Source organism: Rhinatrema bivittatum, chromosome 9 (assembly GCF_901001135.1).
Source record: "Rhinatrema bivittatum chromosome 9, aRhiBiv1.1, whole genome shotgun sequence".
Lineage (NCBI taxonomy): Eukaryota > Metazoa > Chordata > Amphibia > Gymnophiona > Rhinatrematidae > Rhinatrema > Rhinatrema bivittatum.
Genome location: NC_042623.1, coordinates 151,096,828 through 151,116,076, shown reverse-complemented (window position 1 = coordinate 151,116,076; position 19,249 = coordinate 151,096,828). Strand labels below are relative to the sequence as shown.

The following is a 19,249-nucleotide window of genomic DNA, read 5'->3' as shown; positions in this document are numbered from 1 at the left end:
GTATCCTGGGGCATTTCCTTGAGAAACTGGATCCTAGAATGCACAAAAACTGCCTACATTACCTTACTTTTTCCAAAGTGTATTTTTGTCTTCATGTAGACTTTTGGTCGATTTAAAGCCATTTCATGTAGTTCAGGTTTTAGCTCTGTCCAGCAGATTCCATTCAGCTGGTTGAACAAGAAACTGCTGCAGTTTTATTGACTAGCTTACTTTTCACAAGTCACTAATATTTTCATTCTGTCTCCCTCTGTTCCTCTTGCTTCCTCTCTCTCTGTCACACATACATACACACACACACACACGGCCTGCACAGCTTCAAATGCATGTTATTATTTTATTCAATCTTACAACTAAAAAAAGTAAAACTACTAATGGAGAGTAACTTAATAGCACACCCGGACAAGACCAACATTACTCAAATACTGATTTTATTTATGAAAATTGTAACCGAACTTATTTGGCACCTGTTAGAATGTACGATAACCTACATTTACATACCTTATTTTATGTGCCTATTTGTAAACTGTTGCGATGGTCTATAACTTAGCGACGGTATAGAAAAGATTTTAAATAAATAAATGGGTGCCATGGTGGGGCCCTGCCCATGGGCACCAAAATCTTAAATCCGTCCCTGCCGTCATGTGGTAGCCTTATATAATATCTAGATCAAATCTCAGCAAGTCAACCATTATTCCTGAAGTATGAAAGAAAGGAAAAAAGAAAAATTCATACTGGTTGCATGACACCCAGGATAAAACGGTGCCCGCCCTTAGCTTCAGCACCAGGACTAATAATGGCAGTGGCAACAGTGCAGCCAACATCCCTGATTCAGCTGTAGGACACAGCAAACCTGTTCGTGGACCCATTGTAGCACGTGATGGACCACAGAAGGTGATGAAAAAACGGAGACGTGAATCCCCGAAGATTAAAAAAAAACCCAAACAAACCCATATTTAAATCAAGAGGGTTTGCAAAGAAAGCACACCAAAAAAGGAAGAAAGCAGAAAAGCTGTAAAAAGCAATAAATGCAAATGTAAGATCTCTAATAGCAGCTTGACATGTTGCCTATACTTAGGACATCTTATGAACTGCAGAAGGAAGCTTTCTTTGGCACGGTGCAGGTACTGAGTTGAGCACTAGCGGTAAATTTTGAGAGATTGAGATTGTAACCAACATACTCTTGTTTACGAGCAAAGTTCATTCCTGAAATGCTATGAGCAAAACAAAAAATAAAGGTGGAATAAATAATTCACACACAAAACAGCAAAACAAAGGGGAATGTGCAAAAAAAAAAAAAAGATGTGACCTGTTCACCTCTTAAATAATTGATTGCAAACTTCAAAATCCTTCAAGGAAGTTTAATTATAACACAGATATGATATGCAACACATAGTACAGTCCCCCGAGACAGCTGTGTTTCTCCTGCATCTGAGAGGCTTCCCTTTTTGGGTTTAAGGAACTGTCTCAAAAAAAAAAAAAAAGCAAATCTGTTTGGATGTACAGTACCATGCCGGTCGACACCCCCCCCCCCGCGATCCACCGATTCCCGGCGGTTCGCTTATTTTCACACAGTTCTCGTCCTATTATTGAGACATGGCCACTTTTCATTCCCGACACACACCGCGCCTATCGGGTTTTGGAGGCACGCCGCTTGAACTGTTCTACTCTGTTTTCTAAGATTTTTGCTTTGGGTCCCTCCCGTCGCAGCCCCTCTAGTGAAACAAGGCTGTGTCGGGAGACTGTACTTGTATGTATGTTGTGTATCATACCTGTGTTACAAACTTCAAAATCCTTGATGGAAGTTTAATTGTAATCAATTATTTAAGAAGTGAACAGGGCACACCTTATTTCGCACATTCCCCTTTTGTTTTGAGAGCAAAACAAAGCCATTTGGAGACACTACCACGAGAGCAAAAATGACGTGGTTAGATTCCTTTTCCTTTGAAGACTATATTCTGCGATCACAGCACTTATGCACACACTGATTCCTGCCAGTAAACCAGCTTATGGGTCATTTTTACCCTGCTGTTTATATTGTGAGCAGGAAAAAGTCTGAGCTCTGTTCCTTGAAATCCAAACTAGCCGAAGAGCTGCTGCTTAACGCTGATTTCTGGGAAGCAGTAGTGTGCACTTTATGCGAGTTTCTTTAGCAGCGCAAGAGGAAAGGGATACCCAAGAATGGGAAGGTCTGATCAAGCTGTAGTAAGTTTCAGAACACTGGTGCCAGTGTGTGCCTGCTGCCTTCTAACTCTGGTTCACATAAAGCCTTTGTCCTGACTTAAAGGCACCGTACTACATAGGGCCTTTTATTAAAGATTGGTTAATGATTTGGCAGTAAGTGGGGGGAAATTTACATTTTATTTCTGACTGATTTTCTTTATTTTTTTTTCATTCCTAAGAGTAATTATTGATGATAGTTTCTTTCTTAGCTGTGGATGCACAATCCTTTACTGTCGGTGTGCAAAGGTTGTCAGATTTAAGAGTGGCTTCTTGGCCTTATCACCTTGGGGAAAATTGGATATTTAGCAATGTAACTTCATTTTGCTTTTGCATGGTCTTCACCTCTCTTACCCTTTGTTCTGTACCCCCTGGAGTGACAAAAACATTCTTGCAGCAAATTTACCATTACTGGGGAGGGACCTCGGCAACTCCTGAATTAACTTTTTTTTTTGCTTCAGGGGCAGATCTACAAAACCGCAGGTAACCCTGCAAAAATAACCCATGGGTTTAAGACAGCCTATTTTGCCATCTGTGCTCTGCATATCACCAGGTTTGGGCCTTTCTTCTTGCCAACTGTCCCAAAACATGGCTGGTTAGTGAGGTACAAACCTCTCCTTGGGGCCCCTCTGAGGGTGACCAAACTATGAATGGCATACAGGGACATTATTGGAGTAATAGGCAAGCCAGACAATGATAAGCTATCGTTCTGCCTGGGTTGGGGGAGACAGGGGCTGCCACTTAAGGATGGGGGGGGGAGCACTGAAGAATGCCGAGTGAGGGGTCAGTTGGGGGGCCAAAGATGCTAATGTGGTGGTCTTGCTGTGCATGGTCCAACGCACTAGCCTTTGGGCAATTCCACTCCAAGATGGTGTTAACTTTCTCACAGTCATGTGGTGATGAGAAAGTCAATGCGGTTGTTTTGAAGAGAATATGAGCAAAAGCAGCTCATGTCTGCCTCATAAATTTGTATAGGCGACTGCACTCAATCTTAGCGTGGCCACGCTGTATTAATGTAGCATGGATTTTCACACACATTGGATTTCACTTTAGCTCGCGTACTAGCTATAGAACAATTTTGTGAATAGACCCCCTCCCCCCCCTTAATGTCAGTGCTGCTGTCGGCAATAGTTTGGGATAAACAATTACCTATAACTTGATGAATATCTGTTCGTGGCGGTTGAATTTAAATAAATATGAAACATCTTGCTTATTTGTAGGTTTTACGAGTACGCCTAATGGGCTGTGGTACAATGTAATTGAGCTACCATACCACGGTGGAAGTCTTAGCATGCTGGTTGCCATTCCAATAGAAGAGAGCACTCCCCTGTCTGCAATCATACCCCACATCAGCACAAAGACTCTACAGAGCTGGATGACTATGACCCAAAAAAGGGTGCAAGTTATCTTGCCCAAGTAAGACTTGCCTTCTTTTTTTTTTTTTTTTTTTAAATGTGGTTTTTCTTCTTGCAGAAAATGACACAAGACTCGGAGAGAATTGGAAAATGCTCAGCCCTGATCAGGGGCAGATTGGCCTATTGGGGGATTGGGCATTCCCTGGTGGGCCGGTCGCGCTAGTCACGTGGTCTGCCGAGCGCGGCCGTGACAGAGCCGCGCGCGGCAGACCACGTGGTATCTCCTGGGCCGGCCTGGGCGGCGAATCCCCGGGCTGGTCTTCATCCGGAATCTGCCGCTGGCCCTGATCTGTACAATGCAGAAGAGAATCCAGATACAGTATATAATATGTGATACTTTTCTTTTCTTGATCTGTTTAGATCATATTAGGGATTCTAGAAACCTCATATTTCAGCAACAGGCAGCGGCGAGTTAGGCAGATAAACTTTCTTGGCTAAGTTTAGCTGGGATATTCAGTGGGACTTGGGTAAGTCTGCCACCGAATATACCTGCCTAGAGTTACCCAGGTAACTTTAGGACTTTGATTTCTCTGCCCACACCTACATTTAATCCAGATAGCGTTGAATTTTGGTGTTACCTAGATAAATTTAGGCCTCGTTTGTGGAATATCCCTCCACTCTCTCTTTTTATCCAAATAATGTTACCTAGGTAAAACGTTTCTGGTGGGGGGGGCAGCGCAGCAAATTTAAATCCCAGGGTTTATGCAGGTAACTTTAGTTACTCAGACAAATCCTTTTTAAGTATCTGCTTCTGTGCTTATTAGAGTTGGTGGTTCAGCGCAGCGTTTCTTAAGTTGGTCCTGGAGTACCACTCAGTCTGGTTTCCAGGATATCCACAGAGAGATTACATGAATTGCTTTCATTGCATGCCGATATAGCTCTTGCATATTTACAGACTGGCTAGGGAGTTCTCCAGGACTGGCTTGAGAGACACTGAGGGATAGTATTCAGTCACTGGCAGGACTGCAAAGTTAGCCGGATAAACTTACCCAGTTAAATTTGGAGGGATATTCAGTGGTGCAGACGCACTATTGGAATGTTACCGTCTCCCTTAAAGATAGCCGTGTAACTTTATCCAGCTAACTTTAAGACTGCTCTTTGGCGTGACCAGGGTTGTAGGTGCTGTCAGGCCCTTAGTCCCTGTTGCAGATATAACTTGTAATAAAGAGCAGTAAAAGGGCAGTGAAACACTTTAACATATCATACAAGAAGTCAGTATTCTTGTTCACCTAAGTTTTTGATTTTGATTATAAGAACTTTATAATTGCTAACAGGTATTGCATAATTTTTCTGCGTCAGTTGTATGTTTGCTTTTGGTAGACAGATGCTGCAGGCTAACTAGAAAATGCTGTATTATCTAAAAGAACTGGGCTGCGGGGCTCTAGGAACTGTTTAGAATCAACAGGGTCATGCTGGAAATGTAGTTAGTTGCAGACCTATTTACACACAAGGTGAGGATGAATTTACATGCAGAGTGAGAACGACTCTAAATACAGCCATTCAGACTGTTTATAGTAGAAAGCCAATCACAGAAATTTTGACAGTTATGTAACCTAGCTTAGGGGTTGGAAATGTTCAACTGTAAATTCTATAAAATGTCTTATCAGTAAAATAATTTGAGAAGGAGTTTTATGCTGGTGCTTTGCATAGCACTCTGCCTCTCCTCTTCATAAGGTGCCGTATTATGTAAGATTTAAAGATTTATAGCATTTAAATAAAAATAAATAAAAGCTTTCTCCATAGCTGTTGCCTCTAAGCATCTATTTCAGAGGACCACATCACCAGAGTTAGTTAGATAAGAGTTTTGACTAACTGAATATCAGATTTAGCCGGATAACTTATCTGGCTAACTTAACTCTGTCTTGGAACAATCCTACGTTATCTGTCTAAATTTTAGACAGATAGTGAATTATCCGTCTATAATTTAACTGGATAAGTGCCCATAATATTCAGACGTCAGTACTTCGTTGGATATCTTGCAAGTTATCCAGCTACGTGCCTCTGAATATTGACTTCTAAGTGATTAGTATTATGGTCTAGAAGCCCTTTGATTCAAATCTTTCTCTTTTATTACTGACACTCATGATCTTTCGGCAAATCGTTTTAGGGGTAAATTTGTAACATCCATGCTTTGAACATTTTCTCACCAAATCTTCCTGAATGAGTTATACCTTCTGAAAGGTCTGCACACATTTTTCCATGGCTATGTAAAAGTACACTTTTTGAAATCCAAATGTGTATGTGCTAATTCAAATCCTCTCCCCCACCCTCAGGAATGCCTCCGCCTCACTCCTTGTTCGCATTCATGACATACATGCAGAGGTTTCCCCACATACTGGCTAGGTAATTTGTCAAAGCCCATTTCTGCATGTAAAAGACCCTTTGAAAATCATCTTCTTTAGGTTGCAGGTAACCACTGTGTGGCGCAGAGCCTCATTGTACTGTATGTAACTGGCTTAGAACACTATAATAATGCCCAGATACTTGCCGTTGTGAAGTATGCTCATTAATGTATATGTGCATATATTATGCCATCAGGAATATGCCATGAGAAATGGAAGACTGCGTTTGAGTAACGGCACAGTAGCTTTAATGTACTTTGCAAAGGTTTTGGACTTTTGGGCAATCTTCAATTAATTATAGCTTCTAGGCCTTTTGCAAGAGAAAGCACGACTTCTAAAGCCAGTTTTATATTTTTGTGCAAGCAGTTGAATTCTAGCTCGTTTCCTAAATTATGATGCATTTTCATATAATCTTAACGGGTGTTTTTGTGTGTTATAGGTTCTCAGCAGAAGCTGAAACGGATTTGAAGGAGCCCCTTAAAAATCTTGGCATCACTGATATGTTTGACCAATCAAAGGCAAACTTTGCAAAGATAACAAGTATGTTGGACTCGTCACTTTTCTCTTTTTATACTTGTTTACCAGTTTCCAACTTCTCTTTCTCTGTGAATAAATCAAGAGTTACTATAAAATCTGAGATCTTGCAAAGAAAAAAAAAATTAACTATACCTTGTTAGTTTTTCCCAACATTTTGTACTGAGATTGTGGTGAAACAAAAATGCAACAGGGAGTTTAAGTAATACAATTAGAGTCGAGGATGTGTTTTTAAGTTTAATGTAAGGATTCCAGCACGCGCTCACACACACACACACACACTCTGCAGTGTAACCGTGCTATGTTCTGCCCATAATTTCCAAATGGTGCTTCATCTGACCCACCAACAAGTCTCCAACCGCTGTTTAGGTGCTGATTAGAAAGGGAATGCTGCCATATATATTTATATATAGTTTTCATTTAATTGCTAGACTGTCTCCACTTTGAAGTTGTTAAGGTGTTACACAGAAAATGATAACAGATAAAGAGCACAAGGCCCATGAAGTCTGCCAATTTCCTGATGCCCGAATGCAATTTCTAGAATCCCTTTCTGCTTTAAAATCTATCTGTTATACTTGAGAGAATTATAATCTACTTAATACACCATGAATGCAGATACGGTATATTGTATTTGAAAGTAAGATCAAACTAAACTGCATATAATATAGTTTCAGTTTATTTGTTTACATGTACTTATATTCTGCAACTTCTATGGTATGTGTTAAATGTTACTTTTAGCTTACTTAAATGCATTTGCCGCTATAACTGCCAGTCTTGTCACCTAAATGTGATATAAGAGGGTATTGAACTAAAAACTTTATTTAGACAGGCTTTTCAGGAACAAGACTTCACCTCTTCATCCTTGCATTCCTAAACTATTAGTCTCAATTTTGTAAGCAGTGCCTAGTCACTTGTTTGTCTTGTCCATTTTAATGACTTGCTTGTTTTTATTGAGGCTGATATTCAAAAGCCATTTAGATGGATAACTGAAAAGTTATCTGTCTAAATTACTAATTTGGCAGTTTCAGCCACTTATCTGGCTAAATTATAGCCGGATATAAAAATGTTTTGAGCGCATTCCATGGAGGGGCTAAGATATCCAGCGAACCTAGCCGAATATCAGGTATATCTGGCTAGGTCAGCCGGATAACAAGTTTATGCGTCTGGTGTGGCCAGATAACTCGCTACTTATCCGGATATCTTCAGAGATATCCGGGTAAGTAGAGCACCTTCCAAAAAACCTAAGTCACGGGCCTCCCGGCCCGATGCCCAGCCCACCACCACCACCTCATCTCTACGCCTTCCCTCCTCCGCAGTCTTAAAAAAAAAAAAAGGGAGGAAGAACTTAAAAGAAAAACCAAAACCCTCTTATAAACTACCACAACAGGATCACCGCCGGCCCAGACCTCCCCCAACCTCCCTTAAAAATCACAAAATTGGCTTCTCCTGTCTTCCCCTACAGCCACCCTTCTTCCCCCACCCAGGCTATTTTATTTATTTATTTATTTATTTATTTACGTTTTTTTATATACCAACATTCAAGACGGTAGTCCCATCATGCTGGTTCACAAGAAACAGGGGTGCGATTATAATAAACTTTACAATTTGAACAATAGTGCAGAAAAGTAGTTACATGTAACAAGGAAATCAATAACTTGGAGTAAGAAGGGAAATGTAGATCAGATAATTATATAAATATAACAACATTGTAAGAGGAGGCTATTAATGCTAATACTAGTGAAGTGTGTTGATTGATGGAAGTTAAATAATGTTGGAGTTAGGAAAGGCCTGTGTGAACAGCCACGTCTTGAGCCTTTTCTTGAAGATTGAGATGCTGGGTTCCATTCTAAGATCTGGGGGAATGGAGTTCCATATAGTTGGACCGGCTGTGGAGAAGCCCGATCTCTAAGCATGATGTGTCTGGTAGTTTTAGCTGGAGGTACTTGAAGTGTTCCTTTGTAAGCTTCTCTTGTCGGTCTTGTTGAGTTGTGTAATCGTAGTGGGATATGGAGATCAATTGGGGCTAATTGATGGATGTTTTTGAAAATGGTGAGAATGGCCTTGTAGATTATTCTGAAGTGGATGGGCAGCCAGTGGAGGCCCATCAGGATAGGGGTTATGTGTCACCCTCCCGTTACCTTTAAACATAGGCCCCATCCTTCCCCATGCACGTCAGCATTACTTAGGTAATAAGTAACATTCATCCAGTGTCTGGTTAGGGTTAGAGGTATCCGGTTGCATGTAGCCAGATAACTTTAAGCGAGTATATTCAGCTGGACGTTTATCCTGCTGGGTATACTAGACAAGTTATCCGGCAGACTTTAGCTGGAAAGCTTGTACACTAAATGGCCTACTAAATATTGGCCTCATTATGCCTTTCTTTTGTGACCCGCCCTGAGCTTTGGAGGACGCGGGAAAGAGATGCTTTTAAATAAATAAATAAATAAATAGATAGATATCTACCTTATAAATGGCCTGTGACCGACGGCCCGCAAATGCGCAGTAGAGACCAGCTCTACCGCGCATGTGCGGGCGAGCACGTCGCTCTGAGGCAGCTTCAGAAAGAAAAAAAAAATGGCGGCGTCCAGTGGCAGCAGCGGCGGTACCGGCAGCGGGCGGCGACGGCGGTAGCGGCGACGGCGGTAGCGAGCGGCGGCGGTGGCGACGGCGGTAGCGGGCGGCGACGGCGGTAGCGGGCGGTAGCGAGGGGAGGGAGAAGAGAGAGAGAGGGAGGGACGGACTGAGTGGGAGGGAGGGACGGAGAGAGAGAGTGGGAGGGAGTGACTGAGTGAGAGGGAGGGATTGAGTGAGAGGGAGGGAGTGGGACTGAGTGAGAGGGAGAGGGGGGACTGAGGGAGGGAGTGGGACTGGGAGAGAGAGGGAGGGAGTGGGACTGAGGGAGAGTGAGTGGGACTGAGTGAGTGAGAGGGAGGGGGGGGGAGGGAGTGACTGAGTGGGAGGGAGGGATTGAGTGAGGGGGAGGGACTGAGGGAGGGAGTGGGACTGAGGGAGAGGACGGAGGGAGTGGGGGACTGAGTGAGAGTGAGTGGGACTGAGTGAGTGAGAGGGAGGGAGAGAGGGGGGAGGGAGTGAGTGAGTGAGACTGAGTGGGAGGGAGGGACTGAGTGATAGGAGAGGGAGGGTGGGGAGGAGTGGGTGAGGGAGGGGGTGGTGAAGAGTGAGGGGAGAGAGAAAGAGGGGGAGGTGAGAGACAGAGGGATGTAGCCCGTTTTAACGGGCTTAACGGCTTGTAGATAGATAAATAAATAAGGCACATCTCTGTCAATGGGGCATCTCCTATGATACCAAAAAGCCAACACCATTAAGATTCCTAGTTCCAATTATTTAACTGGAATACAATCGCTGGAGTCCAGAGAGGGCAGCCTACACGTGGCTTGTGTACGGGGAGAAACACTGCACCCATCCCTGTATGTTGTATTGTGATCAGTTTTACAATAAACCACTTTCTCTCTCCATCCCAGGAGCAGAGCATCTGCATGTCTCTCACATGTTACAAAAAGCAAAAATTGAAGTGAGTGAAGATGGAACCAAAGCTTCATCAGCAACAAGTAAGGAGCTCTAAAAACTCTGAGCCAGGAATGGCGTGTTGTGCTGGATCACATCCAGTGATTTTTTGCTGTACATTTTCCCTAGGGATGCCTGGCCTAATGTTTATAAGCAGACATTTTAACTGCCCTTTCATTGGTCTTGTGGTTTTATAAACAGAATATGGCCCTCTTGGATGGAAGAAGAATTTTGCTGTGTGTGGGAGATGATTTGTGTTTAATGTTGTGCAGTGCATTCTGCGTGTGACTTGATTTAATGCATTACCAGTCACATCCAGTTGTACGCGTGGTTTTTTGTAAAGTGGGATTGACTTTTCCATGATTAGTTGGGAAGCTGATATTGAGGGGCACTGGAAATGTGAAACTGTACAGCCTGCAGGATATAACAGCTCCTAACCTTTTAGTTTTAATAACATGTTCTCTAGTTTAATAAATTCTAACCTCAAGCAGCAAAAAATGAACAATCTCTTTAGAATTTCTTTCTCCCAATTATGAGCTGCAGAAAGGCCCTCTCTGGATCTTTCCTATTTTTTAACATTAAATCCCAGCATTCTGTGGAAATTATAGACCTGTGTCTTCCATTTTAAATCAGCACTACAGATACCAAAATGCATCAGAAGGGCTGCAAAAAACCAGGACTGGCCTGAAGTGTTCCTCTAAAAACTGGATCACCAGACAGCTCGGCATTTTAAACTGCTGTAAAGCACAGGAGGATGGGGAGGTGGCCTGCTAATATTTACTCCTTCAGAAGTGCATGAGCATGAATTCATGTTCTACACTCCAACTATAATTTGTGTATAACATTTTTGCAGGGAGGAGGAGTGGGTTGTGGTTTTTTTTTTCAGGAAATGCTCTGCTGAGAATCCAAATGTTTTGCTTCCATAGAATGCTGAGCCGGTTGCATGACTGTGCAAATAAGTTTTTTATATAGAACCTATAGATTCTTCCCACTAGTTTTTCAGCCATTTACTTAGATTTTGACAGAAGGCCAGTAGATTTGTGGACAGGTTAGCTGGGAAAATATCTGTCACAATGACTTTTGTGGCCTTGGGGCCCAGGACATCTGTGCTTAGACTCCTCCTCTTCTGGTCAGGCTGAGACCCAGCTTGTGGATTGTGTGCCACGGACACAGTGCTCCTGGTCCCTGTCTTCTCTGCCACAGACAAACACCGTATGCATTGCAATCATAAACTTCACTAGTAATTCAATGGATTTGTACACAGTCTTAATGATCTTGGGCCTAAACCGCAGTTTTTCAGTCCATCTCTACAATACCAGGGCACTGAGACACTTAAGACACCTCATTGTGACCACTTCTGAAATACATGTCGTGTAATAATTTACAGTAAATGTTTCTCCTTTCTCCTCCAGCTGCTATCCTAATAGCAAGGTCATCCCCTTCTTGGTTTATAGCAGACAGACCATTTCTATTCTTCATCAGACATAATCCTACAGGTAAGTGATACTCCATTGTCCTTAACTAGTTACCAAAGTTGCTATAAAAATGGTGAGAGCTTTGCAGACTGTCCTGTGCTACCCAGTTCAGCTTTAACTCAGTCATATCAGTTGTTGTGCTGTGAGTCAGAAAAGTATTGCATCATTGTTTGGCTGCAAGACATTTTGCTTATCCTGTTCAGCTTCCTTCCAGATGTGTAAGATCCCCCCCCTTTTTTTTTAATATGCTTTCAAGCTTCCCTGTATTTGTTATCCAGTTGAAGCAACAGCACTAGCTAGACCCCCTAAAAATAACTTTATTATTTTCTTTTCACACTTGATTTCCTCTTTGGATCTTATGTATAGATTTTTGGTCATATATTTATGATGTTTTAACACACTTTATGATGGCTGCAGTGACTGTTCTTAGCCTACTTTCTAAAAGAAGGAAAATAGGTTTCTGAGATAACAATGTCTGTCCCTCCCTAACAACTTTTCTGTTTGGCGTGCTACCCACGCCAGATTTTCGGGACATGACAGGGAATAGTGTTCTGGAGATCTGCCACTGCGAATGGATGTGTACACATGTGGCTGTCCCAGAAAATAGACTCCATTAGTTCCACATGGAACTTCTTGTTTCAGAGCTCCTTCTCTGTGTCCAGCTCTCTGAACTGTATTTCCTTTTCTCTCTCTCTTGGGTAGGTTCTGATGTAAATTAGCATACCAGCATGCTTTATAGTGGTGGGAGTGGTGAAGTAGAAGGATTTAAATAAAAATTATGCTCTAAAGCATCTCTCTCTGTCTCCTCTCCCATGGCCAGCCTTTCCTTTTCAGACTGAAAGCATATCTTGGGCAGTGCTTGCAGTTTCTTTTCTTTAAAAGAAAAAAAATAAAAGCATATTTTATTGATCAGCTGTTTCTTACTGCTCCTTTGGACTTTCTGCTCAGCCAGAGTGTGCTTTTCGTGAATCTGCAGTGCCAGGAGCCTTCACTGAGAATTAGCCAGTATTTCCCCCCCCCCCCCCCCCCCCCCCCCCCATAACTAAGCCTCTTCGTAGCCCCTCTAACCTGGTCTTCATATTGATGATCTTTGTCCAGGAGCCACAGCCTGTGGCCTCCTCTGAAGCCAAGTACTCGTGCACCCCGGACTGCACAATAACCGGGACTTCCGCCTTCCTGAGGGTTGCAGACATCGGCTCTGCAGAATCCACAGCCCTGTTCGACCCGAGCAGCAGGAAGCAGGGTTTGGGATTTTAGCCCAGCAATCCTGCATGCACACTGTTGCTATGCCATCAGATCAACCCCTTAAAATGTTTGTGCTTTTGCAGCACTTTGTGCCAAAGAAAATCTGTTTTGTTTTTTTTTTTAAGTAAATTGTATCCTTTGTTTTCATATTGAAATTAAAACAGAATTATTGAACTTTGGAAATAGAAAACTGAGACCTGCCATTCTTTGACACATGTGAAGAGATCGGAGATGACTAAATAGCTTTTGTATGATGACAGGCAGTAGGGTTCTTTACAACAGCAAGTAACTTGTGTTCTCTCTTTCTGCAGGTGCAGTACTGTTCATGGGACAGATTAACAAACCTTGAAGAGCACACCCAGACTTTTTTTTTTAATGGAAAAATTTGAGACTCGCCTGCTATGTTTCTTATTTGTATTGGTTTGTTAAATATTGTGTACATTTTACCTTTTGGAAAGTGTTTAAAAACTAGGATTTAGGAAATTGAGAACCTTTAAATGGAGCAGAAATGTTTGCATTTGCTTTTTAAAAAAAAAACAGAATTGAAAAGCATTCTTTGTTAAAGGTCTAGAAATGGGCTTGTCTTGCCATACTACTGACTGGTATGCATTCATACTTTTCAACATTTTTCTGTCGGTCACAAGAACAAAGTAGGGACGCTTTTTTTTTTTTCACATTTTTTCTTAGTGTGGATATTTCTGTGACGTACGCCTTGGTTTGTAGATGCCACTTTAATACCCTTTGCCCTCATTCGTGGCTCCAGGATGCATGTATTCACTGAAATAAATTGAGTAATTAATGCTTTGCACGTACCTTCAGGAGGCATTGGTGGTTCTGTTGTACATTACACGGTCGTCCTAGCTGCTGTATTGTGAAGAGCAATTTTGAAAGAGCTGGTGTTAGTTCAGGGGTAAGCACGCGAGTCCTCAAGTGCCTCAGACTAGTTTCCGTTGTAGAGTAACGGACATATGCACTTTTTTCCATTTGCATGCAACTACATCTGATGAATATTCCTTTACCTCTTGGTGGCTCTTGACGATCAGAGTGGCCTACCCCGTGTTAATTTATAGAGTGCAAAAAAAGGCTTTCGAGTTGCGTGCGCTCAGATTTCTAGCTCAGGGCCAGGCAACTCCAGTTCTTGAGTGCTGCAGGTTAGTACATGCACAATGAATATGCATTTTCAGGAAGTAGAAGCAGTGCATGCAAATACATCTAATGCATATTCAGTGCGGATATCCTAAAAACCCGCCTGGCGGGAGGCACTCGAAGACCAGATCCCTGGCCTAGCTGTACCCCTTTAATTTTTATTATACATTGCCACTGCACATATTACCAAAGTATTTGTGTGTTAGAAAAACTGTATTATTCATAAGTTATTTCAGCCACTGGCCCATTGAGTCTCATTTTTCACAAGCCTACAAAAGGTTAATAGTATTGGTGATTTGCAGGCAGAAGGTGGGACCTTGGTGAGCTTTAGCCCCCATTTTGTTTTATGCATTACCTGAATATTCAGAAAACCTTGGTCTCTCAAATCTTTCAATACTTCCTCTCCCCAAACTTGTAAATATATATTTTTTCAGCATTTCTTCCCTGTTGTGGGACTAAATGTAAACCCCTTACTCTGCAAATAGCATTGAAGATAATTTGACTTCTGTTGTGTGGTCAGGCTAATGAATTTCAGACCTGTGCTTTCTTTTCCTTGCCCTGTCTGCTTCCTTTGACTCTCTTGCCAACTGATTTTTCCTTTTTCATATATTCATGTGATCTATTGAAACTAAATTAATAAATCCTATTTGTTTCTTGATTTATTGGAGTGAAGTGATTGAAACTACTACTACTAAGTCCTCCAACAATGTCATTGTTGATGCAGTTTAAATACAGAAAGCATACATGTAAAAAAAAAAAAAAAAAAAATAGCGTGCTGACATGGAATATATAATAAAAGTATTGAAAAAAGTTGTGAAAAACTCATACCTGCCACCAACTAGAACTGAAACAAAGGTTCAAAGCTTTTAAATAAAATCTTAAAAATAGTAGCAACCCAGTAGGTATTCTATAGGTTTGTGCAATTGCACAATTAAAAAAATATAAAGACCCAAGGACCAATTAGAGCCCTCAGGGGTGGGGCCCACTAGAATACACCAGGCTCTGAAGCTGTCTGAGCCACTCTGTGACTCCACAGACAAAGCATTGCCCTGTGACCTTGGCTCAAGGTTAGCCAGAGCATCCTTTACCCTGACAGGAATCATGTATGAGTGTACCCTAAGCCTGGCCAGTAACTGTTGTATAATTGATTGGTATTCTTCTGGGAGAGGGGCTGTGAACAGCATTCCCTACCCTCTGCTGGATGCAGGAGCAGGGCCCCGAGGCTTTGCGTAATCGTGGTGAACAAAGCATTTTGCCATGTGTGATTTGTGAGCAGTAACGCCCATGGTCAAGGCTTCAACTCTTGAACTATTCTATTCAATTCCCTCGTATATGTATTCAGACTCCACATCCAGTGGACAAACCAAGGAGTGCAGGCAGTGAAAGAGCATGGGGGGAGGGGGAGGGAAAAGCAAGGCTGAGCACTATGAAAAGTGAGATTCTTCAGCGCTGCAGGATTTTAATTTTTAGTGCTGCAATGTTGCATTCTGGCTGAGAGATTGAGGAAGGTGGTGTATCCTGTGTGAGAGAAGGAAGGCTGGGAGGAAATGACTGAAAACACAATAGACAGCCTGCTCAGATGGTTTAAAATAATAAACAGAAGCTTGTGCTAAATCAGCTATCGTTCTTTTAGCATGTGTGCAGCTATGTATTTTTTGGTACCATTTATGATCAAAACTTAGAATGCACTAAAATATGGTGGATTTAAATGAAAAGCTGTAGTTAGCTTTATTTATCTGTTTATTAGCCGTTTGTATTTGTTGTATGTAGCTAGAGAAACTGATTAAGACCATGATGGATGCCAGTGCTTGGAAAGGACACAAACTTGTTGAGTAGAGAAAATATAGATTGTTAAATTGTGTGGCAACAGAAAATGCAGTCTGCCTGTGGCCTATCCTGCGAGACTACAGTGGTTATGCCTTCTGCTGAATGGAGCGTGAGCATTACATAACATCAGAGAGTGCACACACGGCCTATTGGTAAGGTTTCCAGCTTACTCTTTTTTTTCTTTTTTTTTTTTTTTTTACAATCTCATCCACTTCTGGAGTTTCTGTGCACATGTGTGGCTTTGTAGTTCTAATTTCCATAAGAAAAGCAGGACTACATTTTCATGCATGCAGTGGAGCAAAATAAGGATTGGATCAGCCTATAAGAAAAATGGGGCCAGTTGCCAACCCTAGAGGTGAGGCAAGAAAGAGAAATGAAAATGCAAGACTACAGTCAGTCATGGCTTCCCAAACCTGTCTTGGGGATACCACAGCCAGTGGGATTAAGGATATCCACAAGGAATATGCATGAGATAAAATAGATTATGCAGGATTTCCAATGTATGCAAATTTCTCATGCATATTCATTGTGGCTATCCTGAAAAACCCAACTGGCTCTGAGGTCCCCAGGACAGTTTTGGGAAACCTTGCTCAAGCAGGAGTCTGGCTTAGACTAGGCAAGCAAGAGCTCCATAGATAGTAACATAAATCATGAAAACTTATATTTGAATAGTTAAACTTCCATAAAGTACAAGAAGTTGCCATATTCCACAGAAAAATAAATTCAAGAACAAGAGGTTATGAAATGTAGGAAGAAGGCTCAGGGGAAATACAAAGAAATACCTTCCTGCTGAGAGGTGGGGGAAGCCTGGAATAGCCTACCAGCTCATGGGGTCGTAACAGAGGTCATGATAGAATTTAAGAATGCTTGGGGCATACTTAAAGAGATGGGATTAAAAAAAAGTGGAGATGCCTTGGTATGAAAACGTATACGCTCATCTACTCTGAATGGTAAAGGGCCAAACTTGTACAGAACGGTGGTTCGGCTGCATGAGGTTCGCAAAAAGAGGATATCAGGTTTATCAGTCTGCATTGGAAGAAGGGTTTTGGCACATAAAGGATAAGGAATGATCTCCTGCAGGCACTTAATCTTGCACGGCCACTAGCTGGGAGAGATGCTGGAGCAGGCTAGCCATCTATTTTGCTACCATGTTTTATAAATTATTTGCTTTTTAAATGTCAAATCCTTTTCAATATGATGCAGATGCTATTAAAGTATTTCTGAAAAGTAGTTTTAATAAAGCAGATATAATAGATACTTTAATGATATGTGCTACCGGAGTAGATTCATCGGTAAATGTATTCAAACTCTCTCACAGTGCTTATACACATGTAATTGTTTGTGGTGTTTGGAGGGTTAATACATTTTTAAGGCAATTGTTTTGACTTGATGAAGGGAACACAACCCCTGAAAAGCTAGTCACAAATGTAGTAAATTAGTCCAATAAAATGTTTCACCTACAACTTCTTTGTTGACCCTTATTTCTCTGCATCCAAGTGGAGTAACAAAGCAATCACTCTGCTTTTATATAGTACAGCATAAAGGCTCATAGGGCCCTCCTGTGGTCAAAGCACAAATTGACCAAGGTAATACTAACTCTTACCTCTTTTCTTACCATAAAGAGTCTTAGGAAAGTATTTTTCTACATCTCTGCTACTTGTTGATTATCTCACAGGTATTCTCATTTTCTGCAATTTGAACATCTGACCATTCCAAGCAAGTTGTATGTTCAAAATGGCATTTTTATACAGCTAACTAAAGTCGCCTATGTGGTACGGCTGATTAACAGGATTCAAAAAAGGGACATTTACTGTAATTTTGAAACTCTATATACATTTAGAGCAAATGTTTTCATAAATTAATAATCTGGCTTTTCTGAGTTGTCAATCACATCAGAGCAAATTATATTAAGGTACTGTAGGTATTTTGCTGTCCCTAGAGCACTTACAATCTACGGGCAAGTTTTATCAAGTTCCAATAGTTTATCATGGGGGTGGACCTGTGATATTTTTCCCTTCCCTGACAAAATATTGCAATGATATCACCCCATTCATTTTTATTGTGGAAAAACTGCAATAAAAGAATGCAGCAGAAGGGACACACGAAGGCAGCTCGCGTCACACGGAGCTGCCATTGTTTTAAAAGGCCATATAGCCCAAACCCACCCCACCACTGTGCTGCATGATGAGATGGCTCTGAGTCAGAGGAAAAAAAAGATTTTATACTGTCATTGGAGTGTTGGTTATTTATTATTGCATAGTTTTGTGTTTTGTTTTTATTGTATTTTTCTTTACATTTTGGAACAACAAAAAAAAGTTTAAACTGTGCTGCAGTGCCTCGCTCCTTTCCCTATCCTCTCCCCTTTGTTCCAAAGACACCCCCCCCCCCTCCCCACCCACCTCCCTGGGACCTCCCAACATAAACCATAGTCTCTGGGGTCTAGGGTCTCACCAAACAAAACAGACCTTGGTGGTCTAGGGAGTCACTGGATCCCCAGCCCCCAGAACTCCCATACCTTAAAGAAGCAGTCTTGGTGGGGTAGTGGAGGCTCGGCGGGCCCCCTAGCTCTGGGTCCAGTTGATGCCATTTTATAAAATGGCACAGACCAGCCATTGCCCCATCACCTTGAGGTTTGTTAAAATGGCTGTTGGTTTTTCTAAATCAGCCACATTATTTGCATAGATTTCCTTTGCATGGATTTACAAAATTCCTGCATGTAAATCTCATACAAAGCAGCTCATTGTAATAGGGGCAGGTTTCAGGCCAAAATATTGCACAATAAAAGCTGTTTAACACATTTTATACCCAATTACATAAACCAGCTTAATCTGCAATTCTCAAATGTCATGACGCATACAGTCAAATTCGGCACAAAAGTGAATATTATCTATATGACCATCATAATAGGCTTCATCGTGTGGTGAACCACTGTAGGACTCGGCCTTATATTTAATCATCAGTCAAGCAAGTTTTTGCATTTTTTTCAAAAATTGTTTTTTGTGAATAATATAGTGAAACAGCTTCAGTGCATATTTAAATTATACTTTTCTTAAAATGAGTAGAATCACTTATATTATAAACTCATAGGAGATTTCAGTATTTCAACTCCTTTATCCGAAACCTGCGATGGAAGCTCAGAGGATATTGCTATAGTTAATCCGACACGGGACCATGTTTCGGACTACTGTCCTTTTTCAAGGGTTATTTTCAACTGCGTCTAAACACAAAAGCAATTATCAACAGTCTTATATATCATGATTATAAAATTTCTTCAACTTAGATTCAAGAATTTAAATTAAGTAGAATATCCAGCCTTTACCAACTAATAATGACTCTTCATCATGGCTGCACAGCGTTTTTTGTGAGTGTGTTTCCGGCTTTTACGAATCTTATTAAATACTTCAGACTCCTTCCCTTAATCACATGAGTGAATTCCATTCTATGGGGCCATTTAATCCTGTCGGAGACACGGTATTTAACTTAAAGATCCATTGTTCTTTAAAATTTAAAAGTCTATTCGGAT

At 41.4% G+C, this 19,249-nt stretch overlaps 1 protein-coding gene across 3 annotated transcripts in view; it reads left to right on the top strand.

Annotated features, from left to right (window-relative positions):
• Nucleotides 1-14,700, top strand: part of SERPINE2 (serpin family E member 2) — a 50,117-nt gene extending 35,417 nt beyond the window's left edge. For all 3 annotated transcript variants that reach the window (XM_029615819.1, XM_029615820.1, XM_029615821.1), the window contains 5 exons: nucleotides 3,438-3,633; nucleotides 6,414-6,514; nucleotides 9,991-10,077; nucleotides 11,446-11,529; nucleotides 13,065-14,700. In XM_029615819.1, the coding sequence (XP_029471679.1) occupies nucleotides 3,438-3,633; nucleotides 6,414-6,514; nucleotides 9,991-10,077; nucleotides 11,446-11,529; nucleotides 13,065-13,102 (506 nt within the window). In that variant the 3' untranslated portion in view covers nucleotides 13,103-14,700. The remainder of the gene's footprint in view (nucleotides 1-3,437; nucleotides 3,634-6,413; nucleotides 6,515-9,990; nucleotides 10,078-11,445; nucleotides 11,530-13,064) is intronic.
• Nucleotides 14,701-19,249: the final 4,549 nt, after the last annotated feature.